Source organism: Neolamprologus multifasciatus, chromosome 22, assembly GCF_963576455.1.
Source record: "Neolamprologus multifasciatus chromosome 22, fNeoMul1.2, whole genome shotgun sequence".
Taxonomy (NCBI): Eukaryota; Metazoa; Chordata; class Actinopteri; order Cichliformes; family Cichlidae; genus Neolamprologus; species Neolamprologus multifasciatus.
In genome coordinates, this window is record NC_140459.1 from 3,673,196 (window position 1) to 3,687,348 (window position 14,153).

The 14,153-nt window shown below is 40.8% G+C and overlaps 1 gene segment (V, D, J or C); it reads right to left on the reverse strand.

The window, feature by feature from the left end:
• Positions 1–6,628: 6,628 nt before the first annotated feature.
• On the reverse strand, positions 6,629–8,009 carry LOC146492648 (Ig kappa-b4 chain C region-like). The segment is given in 2 exon segments: positions 6,629–7,112; positions 7,859–8,009. Coding segments are annotated over 2 exon segments (465 nt in total).
• Positions 8,010–14,153: the final 6,144 nt, after the last annotated feature.

The window sequence follows — 14,153 nt, forward strand, 5'->3', positions numbered from 1 at the left end:
CTAAACCTACAAGCCCTCAAAATAAAACTTTATCATCAGAACTAGAAATAATAATTAATACTATGAAACATCCCAGATTTTCATTGGAAATAGTCCTGAATGTCTGAATATTCATTTCCAAAGCTGACTTTGTTTCTTAGGACAAAATTTATGAATAAAATAATTAATCAGTTACACAAAAAGTTTCCTAGCCTTTCATATTAAATGAAATTAAAGAAAAAAAAAGAAAATTACATTAAAGAGAAAAAGGACATAGAAGTAACTTTGTTTTTGACTTACTTCCAACATCCAGTCTGGTTCCTCCACCAAAAGTCCACCACAGTGATACAAACTCATCGAGGCGCCGTACAAAAACCTCTGACTGTAGAGAGACACGGCTCTCTGACTCTGAAACAAACAAATTCACCAATATGAATTCTTTAAATCATAATTTCATGACATATTATTATTATAATTATGAAATAAAAATGAATGAAACACAATAAAACAATTCGCATTTATTTTAGAGTTTGCAAAACTCTGTTCCTGAATTTCTGACACAGTTTTGGTCCTCAGTAACCAAAAGGTTATGGCTGTGATATATTGTGTAGTTTAGAGTTTGAAAAAATCTAAAATAGTGCTGTCAGCGTTAATCTTGTTAAAATGACGTTAACGCCATAACCACATTAAGATCAAACCTGCGTCATTCTTTTGGTCCACTGCAGTGTAGCAGTCAAAAGAAAAGTGAAGTGGCCACAAATGGCCAGGATAGAGCCCAGAGGGTTAATGTGTAAAATGCATAAAAATATTATTGATTACAGGATAATACATTAATGTTAATAGCAACTGTAAGCTTTTTACTTTGAAGTAAGAAGTATAAACAGTGCTGTTACTGTCACGGGACCGAGTAGTCTGTACTGAACTGAACTCTGCGCAGAAACCCAGAGCAGAGACAGCAGATGGTTTAACAATATTTTATTAGGCCTAAGCGCTCCAAATGTAGCAAGGACAAAAAAGAAACAATAAGACGTAGAGTTTGACGTGGTGAGGGAACGGGGCCTGAGATGCAGAGTGGAGCTGTGCAGTCACATTGCAGTAGGGGACACAGAGTGTTGAGAGGGGAGTGACGAGAATCCAGGGGAGCTGAGTGGCGTGGCAAGGCTGACCTGAGATCCGGGGTTTTCAGATGGAGTGTGATGGCAGGAGGGCAGGCAGGTGAAGCACAGAGTGATTTTCAAAATGATTGCTTGGTATCCTGAGTCCGGTAGTAGAGCGTGAGCCAAGATGAATCCAGCAACTGCAGCACAATAAAGTCTTGTTAACAAGATAAATCACAGAGAAAACTTGACGCATAAGAGCCGGTTACCAACATGGGTTGATGACAAACTGGCAGTGAATGAACATCAACGTGTGGCTTAAATCCCTCTGGCTTGATTGCCTGCAATTGGCTCCAGGTGTGCAGGAGCTGCAGGAGGTGGCCCGTGCCCAGGGGCGGATCCCAGGTAGGTTCAGGAGCCTTATGGAGATCGCAGCCACCCACCGCAGACCATGACAGTTACATTTACACTTAAATTTTTTACTTTAAGTATGGAAATGGAAACAGGTCGGCAACACAATAGCCCATGATCAAATGGTTGTGGGGGGTCAACAGCTTAACAGTTGATACCGATGTAACTCTGGGGGCAACCAGGAGGCCTGTGGTGGCGAACTGCACACAAAGCGGTGACGTCGTCGGTGAGGCCATGGCAGAAAAGCCCCCAGTGGCTTGGCTAAACACACTCTGCGTAGCTGCATAGCATTGGCTTGGCAGGCGTCGGGCACGCTGAAGACACATGAGACAAAGGCCTTCAGAATAAAACAGGAAACTTACAAACACAGAACCAGACAAGACACTGAACTTAACAGACTCACAAGCAGACACAGGGACACCATGGACAGACCGAGGGAACACGGAGCAGTGGGAGCAGGCACAGAACAAAACCCTAACAAATGGTAAACCTTAACAAAAGATATAACAGAATAAACAAAGAACATAGAATAATATAAATACACACAAAACACAGAGTCGTCAGACTCAGGACCATGACAGACATACAGAAAACAGACGACTTAAATACATAGAGGAGGTGATACGGGGAAGTGGGAACACATGGGGAAACAGCTGACTGATATTAACATAATGACGGGACAGGAGAAGTGAATCTAATACAACGAACAAAGAACAGAAGACTCAAAATTAAAACAAAATAAAATAAAACAGGGAAAACGGCCAAAAAATACAATAAACAATGAAATAGCACAAAACACTGGGTCTCATAGAAGGAGGAAGAAATGTTCTTTTTTAAATAATTTACAGTGAACATCATCAACAGCATCATCAGATTGATCCCACTCCCTGTTGCAGTCATTTCCATAGAGAGGCACTTTGCATCAGCAGCACCATGCTCCAGTGCTCTGGGAGAGTTTATAGTCCTGAGAGTTGAACACTGGATGACTGACAGCTGTCCTTCATCACAACAGAAGCCACAGAAATCCTCCTCATCAAAAACATGACTTTGATCTGCGTCCTCATCTGGACTCTCCTCTGCTGCTGCTTCACAGGTAAAGTCCAGAGAATCAAACTCCTCTCCTCTATCAACATCTGTCCCTCTGAAATGAAGCCCACAAAACCATGAAGCTGCTTTATGTTTTTGTCTCTGTGTCCTCAGAGTCCAGAGGACAGATCACAGTGACTCAGCCTGGAGCAGTGAGCTCTGCTGTGGGAGCAACTGTGAACATCAAGTGTAGGACCAGTCAGAATGTTTATTATAGCAGCTATCACTATTTAGCCTGGTACCAACAGAAAGATGGAGGAGTTCCTAAACTGCTCATTTATCGTGCTACCACTCGACAATCAGGGATTCCAGCTCGTTTTACAGGCAGTGGATCAAACTCTGACTTCACTCTGACCATCAGTGGAGTCCAGGCTGAAGATGCAGCAGTTTATTACTGTCAGAGTTTTCATGTTAACAGTCAGCGTGTGTTCACACAGTGAAAAACAGTCGTACAAAAACCTCCCTCAGTCAGACTGAACAGAAACTGAAGTGACTGCTGCAGCTGGAAGATACTGCAGAGACTGATACAGTTCACTGAGGACACACACACACACCTACACACACACACACACACACACACACACACACACACACACGCACACATTTGAGTTCAATCTAAAAATAGTTTCTTTCTCGTTTTCCTTTACATATAACTAAAAATGAGTCCGATGTTCCAAAGTCGAACAGTTATTGAGAAGACGCTTCATCATGACCTTTGACCTCAGTTTCATACTACAGCCGCCGTAATATCATCTATGATTTACTAAATTTGAATAATTATCAGTAAAATAAGACCTTCCTTTTAACATACATACAAAAATATAATCATTAAATATCATACAGCTCGACATAAAAAGTAAATTTTACTTTAAATAATCTAAACATAGGTTTGAGGCTCAAAAACAGAAGTCATGAGCTGCTTTCATGATTAAATCATATGTGTCCATAACTACATATACATAACATCCAAATCATATGCAGTGACATATTTGTCACATATATAAAACCCTTACTCTGAGATTCAAAGTCCATCCTGCACTTTAGACTCTCAGATGAAACCATCTCACCTGGAGTTACAGTCAGTACCTGTTGAGGAGCTTTCAGTGACAACACACGATCAGATAGAAGCGTCCATTTATTATTGACATGTATGTGCTAAAAATAGCTTTTGTCCAGATTCACTGAGAAGTTTGTATCCCAATCTTTAAACACATGAAGGATCAAGCGCTAACACTTCTAATTTTAGCAGCCACACCACCACATGTAAACTGCTGTGTCGATCTGGATTTTGACGTGACCGACACAATGCATTATGGGACTGTTGTTCACGCAAATCTGAGTTTATAATGGAAAAAGGAGCCAGAGGTTGGTTTGGTGTTTTAAAGTTAAAATGTGGAGATTAGCTGCTCTGCTGCAAAATGATGCAGTCGCTGATCTGACCGAACAAAAGCATTTTATGTAGGGTGACCAACCGTCCTCTTTTCCCTGGACATGTCCACTTTTCACATTCTGTCCGGGACGTCCGAGGGGATTTTTGAGATTGATGAATATGTCCGGGTTTTCCTGTATTCTGACAGAGGATCCATGTGTGAGACGTCATCCCCGAACTGCTGTTTTGTGAGGGCTTGTTCTGCACTCACAGACGGGACTGACAGCACGCAGCAACGCATCTAATGATGTTTAAAAGATCCCAAAGCGCATACCGGGCATTTACCCGTGTGGCGAGAATAAGGCACGGCGGGACCACGGAGTGTCATTCAGAGCCATCTTTATTTAAATCTCACCACAACCCCACACCAACCCCTGAGTCCCTGTGTTTTAACACGGCGGGCGTGATTGCGGATGCCGTGCAGGTGTGTCCGCACGGCACCGCAGACCACGCCCCACCACAACCCGGTTAGCCGATGGCACTTCGCTCTCGCTCTGCAGGCCTACTTGTTGTTCCCAGAGTATTTAAAAGTAGAATGGGAGGCAGAGCCTTCAGTTTTCAGGCCCCTCTTCTGTGGAACCAGCTTCCAGTTTGGATTCAGGAGACAGACGCTATCTCTACTTTCAAGATTAGGCTTCAAACTTTCCTTTTTGCTAAAGCATATAGTTAGGGCTGGACCAGGTGACCCTGAATCCTCCCTTAGTTATGCTGCAATAGACGTAGGCTGCCAGGGATTCCCATGATGCATTGAGGTTTTCCTTTGCAGTCTCCTTTCTCACTCACTATGTGTTAACAGACCTCTCTGTATTGAATCATATCTGTTATTGACCTCTGTCTCTCTTCCACAGCATGTCTTTATCCTGTTTTCCCTCTCTCACCCCAACCAGTCGCAGCAGATGGCCTGAGGGTTCAGCTTTTTTTTATGTGTGTATATGTATTCACTAAAATTCTTTAAATGTGTTTTGAACAATCATCATCAGATCAACCAAACTCCCTGCTGGAGTCAGTCAGATGATTTCCATAGAGAGGCACTTTGCATCAGCAGCACCATGCTCCAGTGCTCTGGGAGAGTTTATAGTCCTGAGAGTTGAACACTGGATGACTGACAGCTGTCCTTCATCACAACAGAAGCCACAGAAATCCTCCTCATCAAAAACATGACTTTGATCTGCGTCCTCATCTGGACTCTCCTCTGCTGCTGCTTCACAGGTAAAGTCCAGAGAATCAAACTCCTCTCCTCTATCAACATCTGTCCCTCTGAAATGAAGCCCACAAAACCATGAAGCTGCTTTATGTTTTTGTCTCTGTGTCCTCAGAGTCCAGAGGACAGATCACAGTGACTCAGCCTGGAGCAGTGAGCTCTGCTGTGGGAGCAACTGTGAGCATCAAGTGTAGGACCAGTCAGCGTGTAGCTAGTGGGAACTGTTTAGCCTGGTACCAACAGAAAGATGGAGGAGTTCCTAAACTCCTCATTACCTATGTTAGCAGTCGACAATCAGGGATTCCAGCTCGTTTTACAGGCAGTGGATCAAACTCTGACTTCACTCTGACCATCAGTGGAGTCCAGGCTGAAGATGCAGCAGTTTATTACTGTCAGAGTTATCATGCTATCAACAGTCAGTGGGTGTTCACACAGTGAAAAACAGTCGTACAAAAACCTCCCTCAGTCAGACTGAACAGAAACTGAAGTGACTGCTGCAGCTGGAAGATACTGCAGAGACTGATACAGTTCACTGAGGACACACACACACACACACACACACACACACACTCATGCACACACACACACACACACACACACACAGACCTCGGACTCTTACTATATTGATAATTGCACAATTTTTTCCCTAATACAAATTTAAATTTCATTACTAATGTTTATGTGGGTTTGACTCAAAACATCAGACTTGTGTCCATCCTGACGAGCTAGCACAGAAGAACATGTGAAACACAAAACAGTTGATACTGTGAGTCAGATCTGTGATGAAGAAACTCTCCTGTAAATATTCAAACTGGGAAGTAGTTATTAAATGAGAATATTTTAGTAAACTGCAGTACTGATATATGTATGTATGTAGATTGCTCAGCTACATTCTTGGTCACAGAAATATTTCACATGATTTGATCTGAAGATTTAAAGTTTAGTTCATCAAGTCTTTAACTTCATCTTTGTGACATAAATTATTCTGACATTTACACTTTTTAACCTGCACTGATGTTCTGAAAGAGACATTTTTAGTGTCTCCTATGTTGATAAAGAAAGTTTAGTTTTTCTTTGGGTTATTTTATCAATTCTGACTTTGAAGAAAACCAGGACGGGTCTCATCATGGGTCACATGCAGGTTACAATAATCTGTCACCATGTTTTCTACTTCTTCTACACCCAACAGCAAATATCATCACAAAATCCAACATGATGGAAAATTATGCATCTACAAACAACTTGGAAACTATTTATAGCAGAAAGCAGCTGTTGGTGATTATGTTATTGTTTTTTTTAAGGTTACATCCTGATGTGCAGTGATACAGTGAAAATGAGATTTTCAGTGTATGGAAGCATCACTGCTGAACCTGAAGGATGATTATCAGACAGAAGAGCAGCTGAATGGAAACACATGAAAACCACTATTTGAAGACCTCAGTTTTTATTTGAAGTATTAAAACCATCAACAGTGCCACAAGCATGAAAACATGAAAACTATCAAAGCAATACAGACACAGAGGGAGCAGACTGAGAGAAGCTGCAGACTAAAGCCGGTATCAGAGTCCCAGTGAGTCAGCTCAGGACTGGGAACACTGGTCTGTCATCAGAGTCTCTGAGAGTGGAGTGTGGGAGCCCTGGGTGGCCTCACAGGTCACAGAGCCCACCTTCTCCCACTGGTCTGCAGGGAGCCTCAGGGTGCTGCTCCAGCTGTAGTGGCCGTCATTCTGCAGCACCACGGGGCTCCTGCTCTCCTCCCAGCTGATGCTGCCACTGCCATCCACCTTCCAGGACAGCCTCCAGTCTGAGGGGAAGCCCTTGTTGGCCACACACATGACTGTAGCCTTCCCCTGCTGCAGCTCCTCACTAGAGGGCGCTAGCACGCTCAGGGAGGGGGGGACTCGACCCACTGCAGAGAGAGAGATGTTAGAGAAACTGGGAGTTTGGGTGAAACTGATCTCCAGCTGTTTCACTTCCCTCTCTGAGCCTTGTAACCATGGTAACAGACAGGCTTCACTGCTGAACCATGGCAACAGACGAGTTTCAGTACCAAAGATAAAAATATTAAAGCCTTTCTTTGACTTCTGATCTACTCATGTGCGTTATGTTTGTATTATTTATTAGTTTTATAATTAGATTAAAATAATCAGTGAATTAATTTGTCAAAATATTATCAAAACTCAAGATTTCAACATTTTATATATTAAACAGGAAAAAAAACCACATATTTTTTCTGTATTTGGGATCAATAAAAAAAGATTAACGACACATTACACGTCATAAACTGAGCCCACCTCGGTCAGCATAGGTAATCATATTGCAGTGTAGTCATTTTAAATAGAGAAATAAAATTGATCAAAAAATATTTGCAGTTACTTCAGCAAAAGGTTAAAACATGGAATCAAAAATGTGCCATCAATGAACTGTTTCTGAAGATTCTAAAATTCTATTTAAAAAGTTTTAAAAATTTGAGTTTCAGTGAAACAAAATGCTCAAGAAGATTTTATTGTGAAAGCATAATTACATAATAAATACATAATTATTAATTTATCTCTTAACTGCAAAATTATGACATAAATGAAGCATTTATATAAGATTATAAAATCAACATTAGAAATATATAATTTAGCTCATAAATGAGTCAAATGTACTTACAGTTAACATCCAGTCTGGTTCCTCCACCGAACGTGTACCACAGTGATACAAACTCATTGAGGCGCCGTACAAAAACCTCTGACTGTAGAGAGACACGGCTCTCTGACTCTGAAACAAACAAACTCAACAAAATCATTCACTGTTTGAATTATTTTATAAGCATAAAAACTGAAACAAGAAACTGTGCAACAATTTTCCAAAATCACTATTTATAAAATATAATTTGAGGCAAATAGTTCAGATTTGTATGAAGTGAATTATTTCATATAATGTTTCACATTTAACTAAAGATTTTAATAAAATGTTGATTTATAACTTTGGACTAAATTTCCAAAGACATTTTGCAAAATTACTGCATTTGGACAAGAAGAAAGAAATATTTATTCTTTTCTAATGAAATTACTGTGAGATCTTAAGGAACATTTCTCCTCTGAAATCAGGTCAGATTTAAACAAATCAGCTTTCACCTTCTTAATTATGCTCCACAAAACATTCTTTGACGTATTTCTCAATAATATCATGAAATGATTGATTTATTGATAAACAGCATCATCAGATTGATCCAAGTCTGTGCTGGAGTCGTTCATTTCCATAGAGAGGCACTTTGCATCAGCAGCACCATGCTCCAGTGCTCTGGGAGAGTTTATAGTCCTGAGAGTTGAACACTGGATGACTGACAGCTGTCCTTCATCACAACAGAAGCCACAGAAATCCTCCTCATCAAAAACATGACTTTGATCTGCGTCCTCATCTGGACTCTCCTCTGCTGCTGCTTCACAGGTAAAGTCCAGAGAATCAAACTCCTCTCCTCTATCAACATCTGTCCCTCTGAAATGAAGCCCACAAAACCATGAAGCTGCTTTATGTTTTTGTCTCTGTGTCCTCAGAGTCCAGAGGACAGATCACAGTGACTCAGCCTGGAGCAGTGAGCTCTGCTGTGGGAGGAACTGTGAGCATCAAGTGTACGACCAGTCAGGATGTTTATTATAGCAGCTATCACCGTTTAGCCTGGTACCAACAGAAAGATGGAGGAGTTCCTAAACTGCTCATTTACTATGCTAGCAGTCGATATTCAGGGATTCCAGCTCGTTTTACAGGCAGTGGATCAAACTCTGACTTCACTCTGACCATCAGTGGAGTCCAGGCTGAAGATGCAGCAGTTTATTACTGTCAGAGTTTTCACTGGCTGAACAGTCAAGCTGTGTTCACACAGTGAAAAACAGTCGTACAAAAACCTCCCTCAGTCAGACTGAACAGAAACTGAAGTGACTGCTGCAGCTGGAAGATACTGCAGAGACTGATACAGTTCACTGAGGACACACACACACACCTACACACACACCTACACACACACACACACACACACACACACACGCACACATTTGAGTTCAATCTAAAAATAGTTTCTTTCTCGTTTTCCTTTACATATAACTAAAAATGAGTCCGATGTTCCAAAGTCAAACAGTTATTGTAAAAACTCTTCATCATGACCTTTGACCTCAGTTTCATACTACAGCCGCCGTAATATCATCTATGATTTGTTAAATTTGAATAATTATCAGCAACATAAGACCTTCCTTTTAACATACATACAAAAATATAATCATTAAATATCATACAGCTCGACATAAAAAATACATTTTACTTTAAATAATCTAAACATAGGTTTGAGGCTCAAAAACAGAAGTCATGAGTTGCTTTCATGATTAAATCACATGTGTCCATAACTACATATACATAACATCCAAACCATATGCAGTGACACATTTGTCACATATATAAAACCCTTACTCTGATATTCAAAGTTCATCCTGCACTTTAGACTCTCAGATGAAACCATCTCACCTGGAGTTACAGTCAGTACCTGTTGAGGAGCTTTCAGTGACAACACACGATCAGATTGAAGTGTCCATTTATTATTGACATGTATGTGCTAAAAATAGCTTTTGTCCAGATTCACTGAGAAGTTTGTATCCCAATCTTTAAACACATGAAGGATCAAGCGCTAACACTTCTAATTTTAGCAGCCACACCACCACATGTAAACTGCTGTGTCGATCTGGATTTTGACGTGACCGACACAATGCATTATGGGACTGTTGTTCACGCAAATCTGAGTTTATAATGGAAAAAGGAGCCAGAGGTTGGTTTGGTGTTTTAAAGTTAAAATGTGGAGATTAGCTGCTCTGCTGCAAAATGATGCAGTCGCTCATCTGACCGAACAGAAGCATTTTATGTAGGGTGACCAACCGTCCTCTTTTCCCCGGACATGTCCACTTTTCACATTCTGTCCGGGGCGTCCGAGGGGATTTTTGAGATTGATGAATATGTCCGGATTTTCCTGTTTTCCGACAGAGGACCCATGTGTGAGACGTCATCCCCGAACTGCTGTTTTGTGAGGGCTTGTTCTGCACTCACAGGCGGGACTGACAGCACGCAGCAACGCGTCTAATGATGTTTAAAAGATCCCAAAGCGCATACCGGGCATTTACCCGGTGAGCCGATGGCACTTCGCTCTCACTCTGCAGGCCTACTTGTTGTTCCTAGAGTATTTAAAAGTAGAATGGGAGGCAGAGCCTTCAGTTTTCAGGCCCCTCTTCTGTGGAACCAGCTTCCAGTTTGGATTCAGGAGACAGACACTATCTCTACTTTTAAGATTAGGCTTCAAACTTTCTTTTTTCCTTAAGCATATAGTTAGGGCTGGACCAGGTGACCCTTAGTTATGCTGCAATAGACGTAGGCTGCCAGGGATTCCCATGATGCATTGAGGTTTTCCTTTTCAGTCACCTTTCTCACTCACTATGTGTTAACAGACCTCTCTGTATTGAATCATATCTGTTATTAACCTCTGTCTCTCTTCCACAGCATGTCTTTATCCTGTCTTCCTTCTCTCACCCCAACCAATCACAGCAGATGGCCCCGCCCCTCCCTGAGCCTGGTTCTGCTGGAGGTTTCTTCCTGTTAAAAGGGAGTTTTTCCTTCCCACTGTCGCCAAAGTGCTTGCTCATAGGGGGTCATATGATTGTTGGGCTTTTCTCTGTATCTATGAAGCGCCTTGAGGCGACTTTTGTTGTGATTTGGCGCTATATAAATAAAATTGAATTGAATTGAATTGAATTGAATTGAGGCGCCGTACAAAAACCTCTGACTGTAGAGAGACACGGCTCACTGACTCTGAAACAAACAAACTCAACAAAATCATTCACTGTTTGCATAAAGTTATAAATATAAAAACTGAAACAAGAAACTGTGAAACAATTTTCCAAAATCACAATTTATAAAATATAATTTGAGGCAAATAGTTCAGATTTGTATGAAGTGAATTATTTCATATAATGTTTCACATTTAACTAAAGATTTTAATAAAATGTTGATTTATAACTTTGGACTAAATTTTCAAAGACGTTTTGCGAAATTACTGCATTTGGACAAGAAGAAAGAAATATTTATTCTTTTCTAATGAAATTACTGTGAGATCTTAAGGAACATTTCTCCTCTAAAATCAGGTCAGATTTAAACAAATCAGCTTTCACCTTCTTAATTATGCTCCACAAAACATTCTTTGACGTATTTCTCAATAATATCATGAAATGATTGATTTAATGATAAACAGCATCATCAGATTGATCCAAGTCTGTGCTGGAGTCGTTCAGATGATTTCCATAGAGAGGCACTTTGCATCAGCAGCACCATGCTCCAGTGCTCTGGGAGAGTTTATAGTCCTGAGAGTTGAACACTGGATGACTGACAGCTGTCCTTCATCACAACAGAAGCCACAGAAATCCTCCTCATCAAAAACATGACTTTGATCTGCGTCCTCATCTGGACTCTCCTCTGCTGCTGCTTCACAGGTAAAGTCCAGAGAATCAAACTCCTCTCCTCTATCAACATCTGTCCCTCTGAAATGAAGCCCACAAAACCATGAAGCTGCTTTATGTTTTTGTCTCTGTGTCCTCAGAGTCCAGAGGACAGATCACAGTGACTCAGCCTGGAGCAGTGAGCTCTGCTGTGGGAGGATCTGTGAACATCAAATGTCGGACCAGTCAGAATGTTCATGTTTATAACAACAAACACTATTTAGCCTGGTACCAACAGAAAGATGGAGGAGTTCCTAAACTGCTCATTTACTATGCTAGCAGTCGATATTCAGGGATTCCAGCTCGTTTTACAGGCAGTGGATCAAACTCTGACTTCACTCTGACCATCAGTGGAGTCCAGGCTGAAGATGCAGCAGTTTATTACTGTCAGAGTGTTCACTATCCTAACAGTCAGCGTGTGTTCACACAGTGAAAAACAGTCGTACAAAAACCTCCCTCAGTCAGACTGAACAGAAACTGAAGTGACTGCTGCAGCTGGAAGATACTGCAGAGACTGATACAGTTCACTGAGGACACACACACACACACACACACACACACACACACTTTACCATATTCTCCATGTTCTTTAAAGCAAGCAGGAAATGATTTCAATATTTTAAACTCTGTTACAATTTCCATGAATGAATGAATCTCCTCAAAATTAAAGACAGTCTTTCTAATGGAAATTCCAAAGACAACAAGACAAAACATGAGTGACCTACTACTAGTAACCCTACTATACCAACATGAACACGCAGTATATAAAAGAAATCTGGGGAAGCTCCTAAACTGCTGATTCATGATGTTACCTCCCGTCAGTCTGGAGCTGACTTCACTCTGACCATCAGTGGAGTTCAGGCTGAAGATACAGGAGTTTATCACTGTGAGCAGCATCACAACTACCCACTCACACAGTGAAACAACACTGTACAAAAACCTCCCTCAGCTGGAGAGGAACCGAGAAGAAGAAAATCTGAATGAGCAGCTGCTCAGAGACATAAACTATTTCATCATTTAATAATAGCTTCAATTAAACAATTTGCAGTTGTTTGATTTTAAATATTTTTATGTTCAATTTTATCACATCAAATCAGAACAACAGTTACTTTAAGATTTTATATTTTAGGTAAAAACACTACAATAATGTTCAGTGAATTATGGTATAAACCATTAAAAAAATGATGACTACTATATCTCTGGTTTATAGAAAATAACACCAAATATTAAGCTTCTGATAAAATGAGACCAATGCAGACTGTTTTGTGAGAGTTTTGAGTTTTACATTATTGATGAACTTTGATTTTGCCATTATTGATCATTTCTAGTCTTCTGGTTTCTGTCTCTGTGTTAGTTGCTGTGCCTCATCTGTCAGCTGTGTCAAGTCTGTGTCTCTGTGTTATGTTTCCTGTTTTACTTTGAAAGTCTGTGTCTCATGTTAATGTGTCTGGTTTTGCTGTCTGGTTAGCCCTGATTTGTCCCAGCTGTGTTTCCCTCCTGTCTCCCATTTCCTGATTGCTCCCTCTGTGTATTTAAGCCCTGTGTTTACTTTGGTCTGAGTTGTGTTCTCTCCGTCTGCCTACATTCAAGTTCAGCATTAAAGCTGTTTTGAGTTCATGTTTTTGCCTCTGTGTGTCTGCACATTGGGTCCACCAATCCTGCCTGCACACAGCTCATGACATCCTTAAGTGGAGATGATATATAAGATGTCATGTCACCTGTGTGAGTGTGTGTGTAATAAAAAACAGGTGAAATAACCGTATCAAGACTAGAAATTATGAAGAGGAAATATATACCATCAACTTGGCTCCTATTTCTTTAAAAGTATATTAAATGTGGAAATAACAATATAGTCAATCTTTTCAAATTATATAAGTCTTGTTTTTTTTATTTTGGTTGGGCTTATTAAATGTTTCTATTTTAAGGTGTATTTGTTAAACTCGAGTACTCGAGTAGTTTTTAGGGCGATCGTGGCTCAAGAGTTGGGAGTTCGCCTTGTAATCGCAAGGTTGCTGGTTCGAGCCCCGGCTTGGACAGTCTCGGTCGTTGTGTCCTTGGGCAAGACACTTCACCCGTTGCCTACTGGTGGCGCCAGTGTCCGGCAGCCTCACCTCTGTCAGTGCGCCCCAGGGTGGCTACAATGTAGCTGCCATCACCAGTGTGTGAATGGGTGGATATGTAAAGCGCTATATAAATACAGGCCATTTACCATTTTTTCTGCTCCACCAGTCATTAACTCACACATTGTTTCACTTCCCTTTAAGAAACCTCTCATGCATATCAGCACAGAGAGAATCATCACACAGTTTGAGCTGAAATATGTTCAAAGTACACTGGAAATAAAAGAAGCAGATGTGGAAACATTTACAGTACATATATATATATATATAACAAAAGATAACATAAGCACCCGGACTATGGCGATGATCTCTGAAGTG